The sequence below is a fragment of the Cornus florida genome, unplaced genomic scaffold (assembly GCF_030987335.1).
Source record: "Cornus florida cultivar Cherokee Brave unplaced genomic scaffold, ASM3098733v1 CherokeeBrave_3.0.0_Hap2_Chr02, whole genome shotgun sequence".
NCBI classification, from domain to species: Eukaryota; Viridiplantae; Streptophyta; class Magnoliopsida; order Cornales; family Cornaceae; genus Cornus; species Cornus florida.
In genome coordinates this window covers 28,449,334-28,465,320 of record NW_026775572.1, presented here as the reverse complement: position 1 = coordinate 28,465,320, position 15,987 = coordinate 28,449,334, and the positions used below count along the sequence as shown (strand labels likewise).

Genomic DNA, 15,987 nt, shown 5'->3' with positions numbered 1-15,987 from the left:
TCGTCTGATATGTAAACACTCAGTATCTATATTTTATAATAAATAATATTTATTTCGTCTCAACATAAGTGTTTATATTATTAATTTTCATTCGTCTTAAAATAAATATTTTATTTAAAAAATTAATTATTATTTTTATAATATTATCGATTTAACTCTTTCACTGAATTAAGTCTTTATATATATCGAAGATTTCGATGCAATCAAAAGAAGAGTACGGAAATTTAGAGGCTCAATAAATTTAAATCATGGAGCTAAAAATAAAAAAATTAATAAATTTAATTTAATGTATCCAAGAGTCAGAATGTTGTTAGGCTATTATTCTCATCCTAGAAATTGTCCGTGAAGCATCAAACCCTCTTTTACGTGGCAAAGCAAAGTGTATATGGGCAATATATAGATGGATATTTATATAGTGAGCTGTATATTAATTCTCTATATCCTATCGACATTACACGTGTCCGCTCTCTTTCTCTCTCCTACAAATAATCAACTTGTTTCTCTCATTTCACTATTTAGCAGTACTTTCACTCTCTGGATCTTATCTCTTTGAACTCTGACTTGTCTGCGTTAGCTAGCTCTCTGTGTGCATCTGTGTGTTAATTTGTGTGTGAAATTAAATACCAACAAAGGTTCTAGATTCATTGTCTGAAACAAAAATGGCAGATGAGGGAACACACACCTGCATAGACTTACTCTTGGCTATTCTCTTGCCTCCCCTTGGTGTCTTCCTCAAGTATAATTGTGAGGTACCTACGTGACCACTCTCTCTCTCTATATATATATATATTTGTATGTATATGTTTGGATAAGCATATATATATATATAGATAGATATAGATCTGTTGTTTTACTTAATTTCGTGCTTTGTAATATGACGAAATTATACATGCAAGGGTTTCTTTTCTTCTTTAAAATTAATTATGTCCATCTCATGAACCATATATATACCCTAAACCCTCTACAAAATTAAATTACCTGCACATGTATATATATATATAGGTTTTTTTTTTTTTTTTTATTTTTTATGTGTATATAATTTTAATTCATATGTATGTATGGAAGTGTGAATTTAATATGATGATGGATGGTGCAGAAGGAGTTCTGGATCTGTGTGTTGCTGACCATCCTTGGCTGGATCCCTGGAATTATCTATGCTGTTTATGTCATCACCAAGAAGTGATGCATGTTCATCATCATCCATCAACTCTATTGGGTAAACTCTCTCTCTCGTTTTCTCTTAATTCAGTTTCAAAAAATATGTTAAAATAATTGATTAAACTCAGTATAGTTTTTTTTTTTAACCAAAAAAAATAAAAATAAAAACTTTTGTACTAACTATTTTAAAATCATCTAACCAATACATCTTATGATTAATTCATGTACGTTCATGAACTGTGACCAGTCCATTTTAATTTTACCAAATATGATGAGCTAGACTGGTCATAGAAAAAAAAAACACACACACACAAACTAGTTATAGCACAAGTGAGTAATTTTTAAAATAATAATAATAATAATAATCTAGCATGACATAGATATGTGACGCGCTTGTTTTATTATTTTTTTTTTTTTTGTTTTATTTTTTTGTTTTATTATTATTATTATTTTTTGGCGAAAATCATTTATAAATCAATACCAACCATGAAATGTACTATGTACCATGCATACATATTGTTAAATTTTTTTTTTTTATGTTTTATATATTGACAGCTGTGGGTGGTCTCACATGATATGACCCACCCATATAGTTTAATTTTAATGGTGAGGTGGCCTTATATATATATATATATATATATATATATATATATATATATATATATGTTTATAGAGTAATGATATAAAGTTCAAAAAATAAACATATTTTGAAAAAAAAAATAAATAACATATTTGGAGAATATAAAAAAAAATTGCAGTAAAAAAGATTTGATATAAAGACTGACTGGTATCGTATTCTTTGTTTTTGACAGGTGGATATAAAGGCTACAGTACTAAAGTCATGACTCATGGACAGTGATGGATGGGGTTTGATGATCTGTTTCAGATTGATTAATACTTCCATTAATGCGTGTGTGTGTGTGTGTGTGTGATTAAGTGTTTTTATTTTTCTTCTTTTCTTGACATTGATGTGCTGTAGTAGTAGAGTGGGCTGATGAGCATGATGGACAGGTGGATGGTTGTGATTATGTTTATATGTTGGTTGTGATCAGCAGCCTCTTATTTTCATAAAATTTGTATCCACTTGTATGGATATTTGTGTATGAATGGATTTGTTTCTATTTTAATATTATATAATAAGATTATCTGTTCTTATAGTGATCACTGATGGTCTCATCTCTCATTTGTTTGGAAGTTTTTCCTTTTTATTTTTATTTTTTTATGAACAGATTGTTTGGTAAATTATGCAAGAGAGAATTAAACACATGGATTCTCTTCGTACCATCTCCAATTCTAAATTTAGTAGTTAGAAAAAAAATACAATATTGCTATTTTGTTTGGATTAAATTATGTATAAAATCAAAACATATTGAATACTTAAACAATCGATGACGTCAAATTGGATGTCAAGCATGCGTCATACAATGATCGGGACCACAATGCATTGCAAAGGGAATACATACGACAATAAGATGTTAAGCATTGCAACAAAGTGTCTGATTTTTTTGTTGTAATTTTAAATTATATGTGTTCTCACTTTCAAAATGTACTCATGTTTTTACCTTTCACGTGTGCTCTCGCTCTCATTCTCAGTATCTGTGATTTAATTTTGTTGTTTTTGTGTTTCAGTTCTTGAATTCGCTCTAAGTTTCGCTTTATGTGATTTAAATCGTAACACTTTTAAACTTTGATATTGTAGTATTTTAAAAATATTTATATTTTTAAAAATATTTATATTTATTTTTAACATATTTTTGTATGTATTGAAATGTGGATGAAGCATGTTGAAACGTAAAATATAAATGAGTTGAAATTCGTCACAATATCAAATGCCCTATAGCAAAGGATCCGGCTCCATGCAACAATTATCTTTCAAAACACGTTCCTACTCCACACTGATGAGAAAGGAAGGAAGGAATGGTTGGGCTCCACTTTGGAAGGGTAATTTTGTCATTTTAAATTATTAAAAAGATTAGAGTGAATTACAATCTAAGTTACATGAAACGAGAACAAATTCAATAACGCAAAAGCGACAAAATTAAGTCACAAATAGTGAAAATGCGAGTTAAAACGTGTACACTGAGAACACTCATAACGTAAGAGCGACAATGATTGAAAAGGACTGTATGACTTAAAATACAATCCAAATACCATAACTAACATATGCTATCACGAAAATAATATACAAATTATAAGAATGTCAATAATCATACTCTAATTAAATTATTATTATTAGGTGATATCATATAAATCAATAACAAGATGCAACACGGTCAAAAAGCTAAATAAAGATGACAAATTTATCAGCATGGCATATTTTGATTGACACTATTATTATTATTATTATTTTTATATTTATTTATAGCAAAAAAATCAAGTGCTTGTCATCTTATACTTTCAAATAATTTGTAAATTCTCAACACATGTAATCAACCACAAACTATACATTAGTTGTCGCAATTTTTGGGGCCAATATCCCTCAAATGTTATCCACAATGTTAATGATGGGGAAAGGTTGTTTAATGACATCCGTAGTTTGAAATAAATGACAAGTTATTAAGAAGGGCTTGAAAAGATGGAGGCACCTAAAAAAACACAAGAAAACAAAACAAAAAAAATAGATACACATATAGAATGTATCTAGTCATCCTTGGTAATCTGTTAAAATATGTTACATAGTCAACAAAACCTAGTCATAATGTCGGCCATCACCATTTTTTTATAATCATTATAAACTTGTGAGCTAAGTAACCCTAGTTTTTTTTTTTTTTTTTTTGTCAAAAGCAGAGTACACCTCCAATTTCCAATTGCTCTTCCATGGTAATCTCTATTTCTCGATCAGATGGTGAAAAACTATCATGTAATCACCGACACCAATAACAATAAAAATCAACTTTGAATGATTCGGTATCCCTTAGGGTCACTTTCATATAGTTTTTCGAATAATTATTCATTGCAAATGAGTGTATCTATCCGGTGAATTGTGGAATGTTCTAAAAAGCCCTTTTAGTCAGAACTCAACCCATGCAGCAATAATTTTATCTCTGTCGGTATTCAACTGGCTTGTGTTAAGTACCTTGACAACAAGCATAAAACTTTTTTATGACCAATATTGAACATGGTGGTTGTAGTAATAATTCTAGATTGGTCCAAGAGTGAGATGGTCAATGATTCTTTTATGCTTGAGTAATGCTATTTAGGCTTGTTTATATGGCCGAGTAGTGTACGGTTACGATGCAGTGGATAAATTCAAAATGTGGATCCCATCAACCACATCAAAGGAATAGAAACCCTACAAATAGGTTTGAAATATCCAAGAATCATTTTACTTTGTATTGTAAGGACTGTTGAAATTAATTTTGGAAGATTAGAGGGGAAAAATAAAATAAAAAAAAGAAAACAATTATCTTTACATGTTTGACTGTGAGAGTCCACCCATCATCCTTAAAAAACCACAAGGTAAAAAGGGAGCCATTGAAAAGGAACCCCATCCATAGCAAGAGGATTGAAAATGTTAGCAGCTATATTTGGAGCAAAATCCAATTACTAAAAGAATTGCACTGGCCAACACAAAAAGCAAACATACCCACATGCTTTAGTGAGCGTCAGTACCCTAAAATCAGTAACAAAATGTGCACCACATGTCATGGCAGAAGCAAATTTCTAAGTATCACACATGCATAAGTTCATGAGATACCCACTCTTAGCCCAATACTACTCTAGTTTATCAACTGTCGAGTAGGATTACCAAGGGCTGTAGCCTAAGAGCACCGTCTAGACTTTTAAAGTGGAAGGTCGAGCGTCCAAGTCCGGTAGGAGCAAAATGGACGTGTGAGTTTCAAAAAGGAAGGGGGGAAAAATTGTCGAGTAAAATTCCTTTTGGTGGGGGCTAGGATTCCTATCTTCTATAGGTACCCTATTCTTTTACATCCACAGGGAACACAACATGTTTCAGTAAATCATGCTTGCTTTCCAAAAGATGGTGCAAAAAGAGGGCACTCAACTTTGAAGGCCACTAACTAAACCTTCAATAGAGTCCGGCGAATAATTAACAAATGTTTGCATAAAAAGACTTGAAACAAACCATTAGAAATTGAACTTTGAAAATGACAGCAAAACCTAGTTTTACATCTAATCAATGTATTCTAAAATAAAGAGATGGGAAGGGGGGAGGCTGGGATACAAGAAACTCGTACAATTTGATTCATTCTTTGAACTGCCATTCCCTACGGCACATCGGGCAATGTGCTTGAGTTGTCTGTGAATTCACCCATTTCAAGATGCAATGAAGATGAAACGCGTGATTGCATGCGCCCCAGACTGCAGCAAAATAAAAAAATATTGATTAACTGAATCGGTACCATATCTATCAATCAGAGCGTATTTACTACAAAGATATATTGTTTTAACTAAAGAATAGGAAAAAAAAAGAGACAACCTCCTATAGAAAAATGCTTTTGACAAGAGAGAGAGAACTATGTTCTTGAAAGAAAAGATTTCGCTTTATTGATGTGGAATTTCGTGGGGCTTACTGGCAATACATAAGCTCAACTCATGGTTGTTGCACAAGCCAAACATATGAAGCTCAATTTAGTGTTCTTTAACCAATAAAGTATACAAGATGTGATCAATACAGATACTCAAATCAGACAACTTTAGCATGGATATCCAAAGCAGACACCTTTTATTTTAACTTACAAATAGAATGGCCATTATGGACATCAGTGGTAAGCCTCAACACACCAGATAAATCTATTGTTGCTGAACAAAATCTGCAAATGTCCGTTAAAAAAAATACTAATAATAATAAATTACCACTAATAAAATTAATCCCTCACAAATAATTGAATACATGAATCCTATTTTTATGTAACAAACCCTACTCACAATATTGGAATTCCAATTTTATAGGATGCTCAAACATGTCCTAATTGATTCCTCATTATACATATACTTTTGCAGCACACTCATCCAGGATACGTCCCTACAATTATTAATGAAAAGAAGGTGGTTATTCCCAACAGATATTAAGATTAAGAGAGGGGCAAAAAATCACAAGCTAGATTTGACACCAAAATGAAGTGCTTATTCAACTTATCCAACGAAACTTTTGACCTGGACAACACTATAAAAGGTAGCTTCCTCGAAAATCATATGAATATCCAAATTAGAGCCTATTCTTTTCTTTTCCTTTTTCCAGACACAGCGTGAGCATTCAATCAATTATAACAGGAAATCATTCTAAAAAGGGCATCCCTTGTAAGTTGTAATCATTGTATTTACATAGTTGTCTATAAGTACTATTCAATAAAGAGAAGCTGCACATGTGGCTCCCATTATCAAAAATTTCAACTCCAAAACACTTTTAAGTTGCTTAACCATGAATCTCAAAATTTAATCTCCATTTTTCTTTAAATTCAACCAAACACACCGTTTTAAACTTTGATCCCACACTTGTAGTCAAATGAAATGGCACACTTTAACTTGAATTTGAATGTCAGAAACAAATCAAGAACCCGGAAAGTCAGGTACATGTAGTGAAAACTGAAGGAGGGCTAGCCCAATGCACCAGGCTCCCGGCCGCCATTGCAGGGTCTGGGGAGTGTACATCTAGTGAAAACTGAGCTACATATTTATGGATTAGAGGAAGAGTAGCCAAGGAAATGGAAGTGTCCTCTTCAAATGTTTGCTATTTACTTATAGTGAACTAGTAATTTAAAGAGATGCGACTTTTGACTGCATCCTATAATACAGGTGTCCTATAATTGACAAAGAGATGCAACTTTTGTTCTTCATTAATCTAGAACTTGAGCATATAAATGTTGAAATTGATCTATAAAGCAAAAAGTCTAACTAACAAAATGAGTCCCAGTGTTTTTGAAATGGGTGAATGGATAAGAAGTTGTATTCTTAAAGTTACTATCAATTCAACGAATTAGAGACAGGCGTGGTGGGGAATAAATAACACTGACTTCACACTAAAAATGGACTGAAAATGTTCATTAAAAAACATCGTACCAGTGTTGGTTAGTCACTTGAAACCCATTGAAAAGCAAAAAAGCAAAGCACAAACAATTAAGTAAATTAATTAAGCAAAGAAGCAGAAACGCTCAGAAGAAAAACCAGATAAGTGATGGGTTCACTTCAAATTCAGCAATTACAGCTCAAATCAATCAATCAGAACAACCAAAGAAGTAACTAATAGTTCTAATAGCACTGACAGACACTAAGGGAAGCCCATAAGAAATGCTGAGGTAACAGCCTGCAAAAGCCAATGTAGGACTCTTAACAGCCAATACCAATATGAGTTTCACACTCTCTATATAGCAGTCTTCAATGAAATAGAGCCTGGGGATACATCAATGTAAGGGTGTTTAGTTATTGCAATTACTAAAACCATGGGTCACTCCTACTGTGTCTGCATGTGTATTTATGCAAAGATATGCATGTGCAAGCATGCAAAGACACACACACACACACAAAAATAGGATAATAAAAAATGCAATGTGAAGATAGGCTCAAGCTAAGACTCTGCTCGTGAGCATAATGATACAAGTCTGCCTAACTGTGAGACTGACTCGTCAAACAGAGACGAAAGTCAGCCATGGTGATCGGGGAGTCCCCTGTAAAAGGGATCTCACTCAACGGATCAAAGGTACGCCAGGGATAACAAGCTGATGACTCCCAAGATCTTTTATCAATGGAGTCATTTGGCACCTAGATGTCGAAAATGCCTTGTAGTAAGGGTGACCTAAAGCCCCTTTCTGAATAGGAAGGCACATGGTATCAAAAGATATCCAGTAAAGTTTTCTTTTGTCTTCATCACCACCCCACCAAAAGTTAGCTTAAATTTCTCCAACTGGTCGAGAACTTTCGTTGGAGCAAGAATCCACAAGAAGGTGTGTAAGCCTCTAGGAGAGAGGTTCATCAATCAAGTGGATCTTTATGCTCCAGGGTGGTGAGATGAGGTGTGGCGCAATCTGCTCAGCACATCTGCAACCCAAAACAGAGGGCCATAGGTTCTAATCCCGTCACCTGAGGAAGTATCGGATTTCCAAATCCCCCCACCAACCTACCATCATTAATATTAATGCTGTCTTGCTTTGTGAAGAAGATCCAAAGTTCAGTGAAGGAATGCATGAATTTAGCCAAGGCAATCACTGCAGCAAATCTACCCCTTCTACTCTCTATCCTACCTACCACGAGAAAAGAGGTTGAAGCAACGAAAGGCAACAACTATTTTGCCTATGCTGTGGTTTTACTAACTCTTTTTTTCAACTGATAGGCAATTTCTCTCATTGAAACAGGATGATGGTAATTCGTAGCCCACCTCTTTACTGTCAAGGATCGCACTGACGCCTTCCACATCTGATGATAACAGGACATTGGAACACTCCTCCACTGAAGCACTGTCTTGATTGATCAGCAAATCTCCCAACCAAAGAGTGAGATACAGGCTAGCACACCCCTAAACTACAAGCTTGAATGCCCCTAACAATATATATTTTAAAGTGAAAGAAGGCTGCCCTATTGATCGTCACTCTACCACGCATGACAACAAATTTATTTATTGATCTAAAAGGAAGGACATTTTCTTGTCCCACTTCGCAAGGAATTAGGTTAAAATTTGTGAGTTCCAAGGTCTAGCATGTGAGATAGAGCATGGGTGTCAGAGCAACCTCAAAGCCAAAACCAAGACGAGTTGTTGGAGTGCAGTGGATATATAATCTGTGGAGGAAGTTGACAGCGTTGGTCGGGCCACGTAACCAGATCAAGCAAATACTTCAACGGGAAATATAGTTAAGTGGTGCAGTCTTGCAGAGGATGGGGAAAACTATATTGCATGCTAACATCCCCAAGTTTGAAGGAAAAAAAAGGTCTACTAGAAAAACCCTTGATTTGCATGTATCTTCCATGTAAACAAAACACCAGAATTAAAGCTGGTAAAAAATATTATATATATATATATATATATATAAAAGTGATAGTAAGGACTGAAACCCAAAGCTCTGACGAAGGGTTGTGCAATGTCCGTGATCTAGAACTAGAGGGGGATTAATAGGTCTTGTAGAGCTAATTACTGAAATTAACAACTTTTTGAATTTAAAACTAACTTAACAAAAATTTAAATTCAATTCAAAGCAAAACAGATAAAAGGTAAAGCAATAGACACCACAGATTTTTACGTGGAAACCCCAAGGGAAAGATCCACGGAAACTATTGCAGCCAAATCAAAATCCACTATGTGAGAAAGAGAGTACAACTTAGGTTCAATTGACTCTAGTTACCACCTAAGACAGATGAAGCCAAACTTCCCCCGAAAGTTTCCAGTCCATTCTAGTCATCAACAACATTTGCTCCTCACGAATCTGCTTCTTTAGTGCTTTCGGCCTGAGTCATTAATCGTCAAGGCTTCAATCTCTGATGAAGGATTGAATGATTGTGTTGAACTTTTTCGAAAAGCTTGATCAATCGAAATTCCCCTCAATCTATCAACAATAACCCAGAAGCCCTCAATCGTTCAAAATCTACCGCAATTCAATATTAGAAAGCTTCTCAAAACAGAAGTTTTCAAAAACTCTTTTTCTCTTTTAATGCATGTTTTGAAATATTTAGGGAATCAAATATGATTAAAATCATGAAAACTTGGATACCTTAACTATGCATGAATGAACCCTAATTTGGTGAATGCACTAATGTGCTAAATTGTTTTTTTACCCTTGAAGACAAAGATTACTGAAATTCCCTTGAATGTAGCTTTCAACTCCTCCTCGACCTCGGGAGGTAAGAACTAACTCCAACTCTTGAAAACTCTAACCAAGATAGAAATTGAAACAACAGTTATAGACTCCAGTTTTGTTGTACAAAATTTGCCTAAGTCCAATTGACCTAACAGTGGGGTAAAACAAATTTTTAATAGAAAAATGGAGGAGACAACTTTTGTCTTTCTTTTTCCTTGAAAGGTTGTAGATAACACCCAATTTCAGGTAATTTTTTTTGAGGTGCACACTATAGCATAAATCACAGATCAAAGCTTGTAACATAAATTCCACGTATTGGAGTATGGCTCCTAAAATTGACACAACGCATTTCTTATGTCTCGTGTACCATTTCTTAAATGACTTTTGCGACTTCCTTGCAAAGGTCAAAACACTTGTAGAACTCACTGATGGAGCACCTAAACTGCTGACCCCAGTCATCTAGGATAAAGGCAGGGATGATGATGAAGTAGGTCCTAAATTTTGAATTTCAATTATATAAATGAGAAATTACATATGAATATTAGCGACACTTAGAAAACATGATGTCTAGGCATTTCGAAAATAAAGCCAGTGACTTACTAAGTGGGCAATCATCCCCAGGGAGTTTACAATCAGGGCAACAACCATCAAATGCCATCCTACAAATACCACATGTTTCATCCTGGGCGTCCCAAGTCCATGAAGCAACAGCATGCCACCTATTAATAGAGAGGGGGACATTACTACTCCTTACCATATTCAATGTCAGACATCTAGCAATGTAATAATTGATAAGAGATAAAAAGTACATACTCTGCTCATTACCCCGGCATTGTTTCATTCAGGAGTCAGTCAAAGGAAAACTAATTCCAAGAAAGCTCAAAAAAATGTCACGTTTGCAATAAATGATTTCAAGAAGTTCCAATCTTTGAATGGAAAACAATCTGTTAGTCCTCTTATTAACAATTAAACCAGCCCCATCATTGCACAAAAGAGATTCTCTAAATAATAGACAATTTAATCATAACAAATAATAACACTGACCGTACAAGTACAAAATTGAACTATAAAACTAAATACTAAAACAATTGAAAGAATATGCCGAAAACATTAATTGATGCACAATGAATTGTATAATAATTTGAACTCGTTATTACTCTGCGTTAGATCAATAGGACTTATGTTGACAAATATCGTGATCAAAACTAAAGTCTGTAATTTTGTTTTAAAATTTTTGGTCAAGCTGGTTACTAAAAGTTAGTGACTGCCATGATAGTTACCTCTAGGTTAAGTTCAGTATGTACAATGATTTAACTGAATTCCTATGAAAACTGAAACGATATACGTATAATGATTTTGCTAATCTACTGAATTGATATACAAAAAAAATCTTGATTTTGATTTTGATCTTGACTAGTTTTTTGTTGTATATTTCCTATGCGTTATATTTAATATTTATATCACATAAATGCCTTAATTCAATCAGGCTCGTGCCTAACGTTGCGTCTTGCTCTTAGCTCCAAGAGACCTTAGCATTAGTGCTCCTTGAATCTTTAAAAACTATTCTAGTGTGGTATTTTCAAGTTACATAGCTAGTTTACCACCCAGAAAGCACACAAATCAACTTGAATGATACAATATGTTGATAGATAGGCCATGCATTATAGTATAGCTAATCCTCTATGAATGTATACCATGCTCACAAGGCAATCATAGCAGAGATGAGGAAGTTAAATTGGATCAACAGGAACACCAACAAAGAGTATACAGTAAACAAATCATGTGGAACCGAGCCACAAGAGAAGAAGTTATGATGGAGCATGTTATGATATGGTTTAGAAACATTCAAGGAAAACCACAAGGGCAATGCTGATGAGAGGATGTATAAGTTGCAACGTGGAGATTGGAGACATTGAAATGAAGGAACTAAGCAGGGAGGTGGGTGCCACGTGACAATCACGAATATAAGATTGAGGGGAAAAGCTGGCCTCCTAGAGGAGGAATGGGGCTACAAGAAGATGTGAAAATGAAAGCTGAATATAATAAAGGAACACGATGGTAAAGAAAAATATAATAGAGAAACACAAAGCTAAGTGAATGTTTGATTGACAATTTGACATTTGAGAAAGTAATTTCACCACATCTTAAAGCTACATTCTCTTTGTTTGCCTAAAAAATCAAGAAAAAAGTATTCATGAAGGCTTCATTTTTTGAGAACTTTTTCCTGCTTCAAAAGAATCAAAACCAAAAATGAAATTGTCATACAAGAAAAGAAGTAAAACTTCCAAAAATCATTTTCAGAAACTCGAATCCATGAGTTCATTACAAAATGAAAGGGAAACAACAACAACCATTCACCATGTTCATATTTAAGTTAAAAGTGAAAATGATCAAAATGGAAACATAAAAAACCAGTCCTCGGCCTTTTGGATCTTTCAACTAATTATGTACACCATGGATAGGGAACCAAAACCATTTATATCTGACAACAAACCAAGCCCAATGAAAGTGACCAAAACTAAATACAAGAATTTGGGAACACAGATACTCACATTTTAGATAAAATAGCCAAAAAAATAGCATGAAATTCACTAATTATTTTTAAGGGAGAATAAACAAATGTTCAGGATATCTGCAAACAAAATCCCAATAATAATATGAGGGTAAAGGTTTATTTTATTATTATTATTGTTATTTATTTTATTTTTTTGGTTGCGAGTGTTAGTAGCAGCTTTAGATTCCGTAAGCAGGAACTAAGTAATTCAGCAATAATTTAAAATAATGTGGCAAATGCTCCATCCAACTAGGCTAACGCGCTTTAATACATAGGAGTATAATTTCTCCTCATCCAACAAGTTAAACCACTAGAGGTTATTGTCCTCCCACCACAAAGTGATCTAATTAGATAATAAAAAATAAAATAAAATAAAATAAAATAAAAAATAAAAAAATAAAAAAGAAAAAAAGAAAACAATCAGCAGGATGAGCTAACAAGAAGAACAACATTCAGCTAATATATATGCATGTAGCGATTTACTAAAAAAGTGAACAAATATCACAAGAAGGATACGTAATAGCTTGACTTTCATTTTTTTTCCACCTGCAAAACAAAAAAACCCATGAATTGCAAATAGAATTATGAAGCGCGAAATATTCTCTCTCCTAAAGATACAAGTAAAGCAATGCAACCATACAACAACTCGAAAAACTCACTAGTTAAAGAAAATAAGCAAGAGTCACTTCTTCAGGCTCCATTAGGTTATCAGGAAAGATAGGGGAACAGAAAGAAATTGTCAAAGTAGCTTTTGTTCTTAAAGAAATTTCGTTCTTTATTTTGCTAATTTTTAGATAACCAACCAGAAAGTCAGACAAAAAAATAAGGATTCCAGATAATCAGCAATCACCAATATTTTAAATCCCAATCAACCATTAAAATTCACAATTGAGTCCTGGTTAGTGAATCGACTGAATGAATGTACTATGTATTTTCATGCATGAAAATATAAATACATATAAATGTGTGTGTGTGTGTGTGTGTAGACTATAATTTTTGGGAGGGACTAATGAAAATATAAATACATATATATGTGTGTGTGTGTGTGTGTGTGTGTAGACTATAATTTTTGGGAGGGACTATTTCCCCAACAGAATATTCTATCAACATTCTTCCCACTCCCATATTTCAGATATAGTGTGGGAAGAGTGTATATGCCTGAAGAAAGTTGATACATTTGGGAAAATAGCATTCCCTAAAAATTAGGGTTTATTCCGCTGTTATAAATATATATTTTTAAATGAGAGGATACAAAATGGGTTGGCCTTCTCAAACTCTATTTCCATTCATTGGCCTTGTACCAAGAGTTTTCAAAGCTTGGACCCTGTGCACTTTGTGAGGCTTCTTTTCTTATGCCTAACCCAGCCTAGTGCTGTGATAGCTAAGTCTTTCTTTGCCAACAATAAGCATCGAGTCCCTCACTTCACCCTCCCTTTCAAATGTTATACCAACACTGTTTTGGCATTGTCTTCAAGCTATAGTCACGGTTTCAATGTGGATGCATAACTTCCACTAAAGTGACACCACATATAGACCATGAAACAAGTTTTGGTCATGGAATATGCCAGCACATGACACTTTTTCCTAACAATACAATATAAGATCTACAAATACTAATTTGGTATATCTAAAATTCTACATTTATCATTGGTCAGTTAAACTAATAGAATGACACTGAGTTTTTGTAAACTATCAATTCCTATCTTTCAACTCTTTGGTCTAGCATAGTCGTGACTAATGAAAAGTGAAGCTTGCTTTCATCAAAGATAATTCGGCAAGGAAATCAACATTTGAGAAAAAAAGGGCCTTGATGAAGGTTTGTGAACTTAGTGCCCTGTGCTGCACTAATGCAAATGCAGTTAAATGTAATGTACTAGTCTCAAACCAAGATTCTGCCAAACATCTTGATTGTCCAACTTGTGCCGATTTCAATCATCACTTAACAACATGCATGTGAATAAATCTAAATCACTTGCTAAATTTGAGCAACAAGTCTAACAATTTGACTTCAATTGGTTCTTAAGAGAGTAAACCTAAAAGCAACATAAGGGACAAGATTTTCTCAATTGCTTTGGAGTGCACTTGTACTGAAGGGCTTGGGATAAAAAGAAGGAAAATAAGATTTATCCTACATGGTGCTTGGTTCTAAAGGAGGTATAGCTTAACCCCCTAAAAAGTGTTTTTGCTACCCATCCAAAAATGGAAGAATAGGAGAATTGTGGTTATCTATTTTCTTCTCGTTCTGTAACAAATGAATTCATGCTTTGACCATTCAGGAAATGAAACAACCATTTCTTTTTTATTTATTTATTTTATTTTTCGTAAAGAGTATTTTTTCCAACACTATGAAGTGGAATCAAAATCCTCTCCAATAACGATTCCCCATGGTTCCCTGTTGGTGGTGAATTTCACCAATATTAATGGTGAATTTCACGACTATAATGGTGAAATTTCACAGTGTTTGTATTTGCTTATAGGTGAAATTTCACCATTATAGTAGTGCAATTCACCATTAATAGTAGTGAAGCAGCAGGAATTAGCGGAAATGTCGTCCTAACTTCTCTTTTCTCTCCTTAATTATCTAAAAACACAAAAGGATATAAACATTGTCCTCTCATTCTTTTCTTCCGTCACAGAAGACATAACTCTCTTTTCTTTTCCCTCCCTTAGTTTTTAGATTTCTAAACAACCAAATAAAAGGTAACTATACTCGAACAAGAAAGAGGCGTCAATTTAGATATACAAATAGTGAGGTAAATAATCCAAAGCATTTGATCTTCAAAAATAAATAAATAAACATAAAACACAAATTGGGTGGAGAAAACGTATAATGGGATCATTTCTTCGAATATATATATATATATATATATATATATATATATTAGCGGGAAAAAATCATTCAAGATCCACAAAGCAAATAAATAATATCGGAGTACTAAAAACCCTCATATTACTAACCGCAATCGTAAAATGTTAGTCAATAATTGAAAGAAACCGGAGAGAGCAATACCTTAAAACGCGGTTTACAGTGAGAAGATACAGAGACTCGGAGAGAGAGGATCGATCAGAACACGTATTATAGCGATTAGCGAATCAACGACGGAGACTGGAGTGAATAACGTCCAGTGTAATCTTTAGGTAGTTTGGCCTGGGCAAAGTTTTTGCTGCAGGAATATTTTAGAAAAAAATTAAAATCGAAACCATATTTTACTGTAAAAATGTGAGAAATAGAAATATGCAAAATATGCTTCGTAGGTCATGTTTTTCGAGAATTTCAAAAATAAAACATGTTTAGTTTCAAGAATTTTGAAATTGTTTTACAACTGGTTAAAACACAACAATTTTAGCCAAACATGTTTTGAGCTTGAAATGGATTACTACAGTGTAACAGAACTGCAACAAAACAGAACAAGTGTCAGACAGACTCTTACTCTTTGATTAATTGGATGAAATATCTTAACTATAAGGAATTTTCTAGGGGAGTAAAATGTACTAATTTTTATAATTAAAGAATAAACATAATACTAGGGTAAA

The 15,987-nt window shown here is 33.6% G+C and overlaps 1 protein-coding gene across 1 annotated transcript; it reads right to left on the bottom strand.

Annotated features, from left to right (window-relative positions):
• Nucleotides 1-5,203: 5,203 nt before the first annotated feature.
• LOC132294471 (anaphase-promoting complex subunit 11) lies at nucleotides 5,204-15,635 on the bottom strand. Its single transcript, XM_059792342.1, has 4 exons — nucleotides 15,464-15,635; nucleotides 10,725-12,999; nucleotides 10,500-10,618; nucleotides 5,204-5,478 (listed from the first exon to the last, which is right to left on the bottom strand). The coding sequence occupies exons 2-4, from the start codon at nucleotides 10,730-10,732 to the stop codon at nucleotides 5,363-5,365; spliced, it is 243 nt and encodes an 80-aa protein (XP_059648325.1). The 5' UTR covers nucleotides 10,733-12,999; nucleotides 15,464-15,635; the 3' UTR covers nucleotides 5,204-5,362.
• Nucleotides 15,636-15,987: the final 352 nt, after the last annotated feature.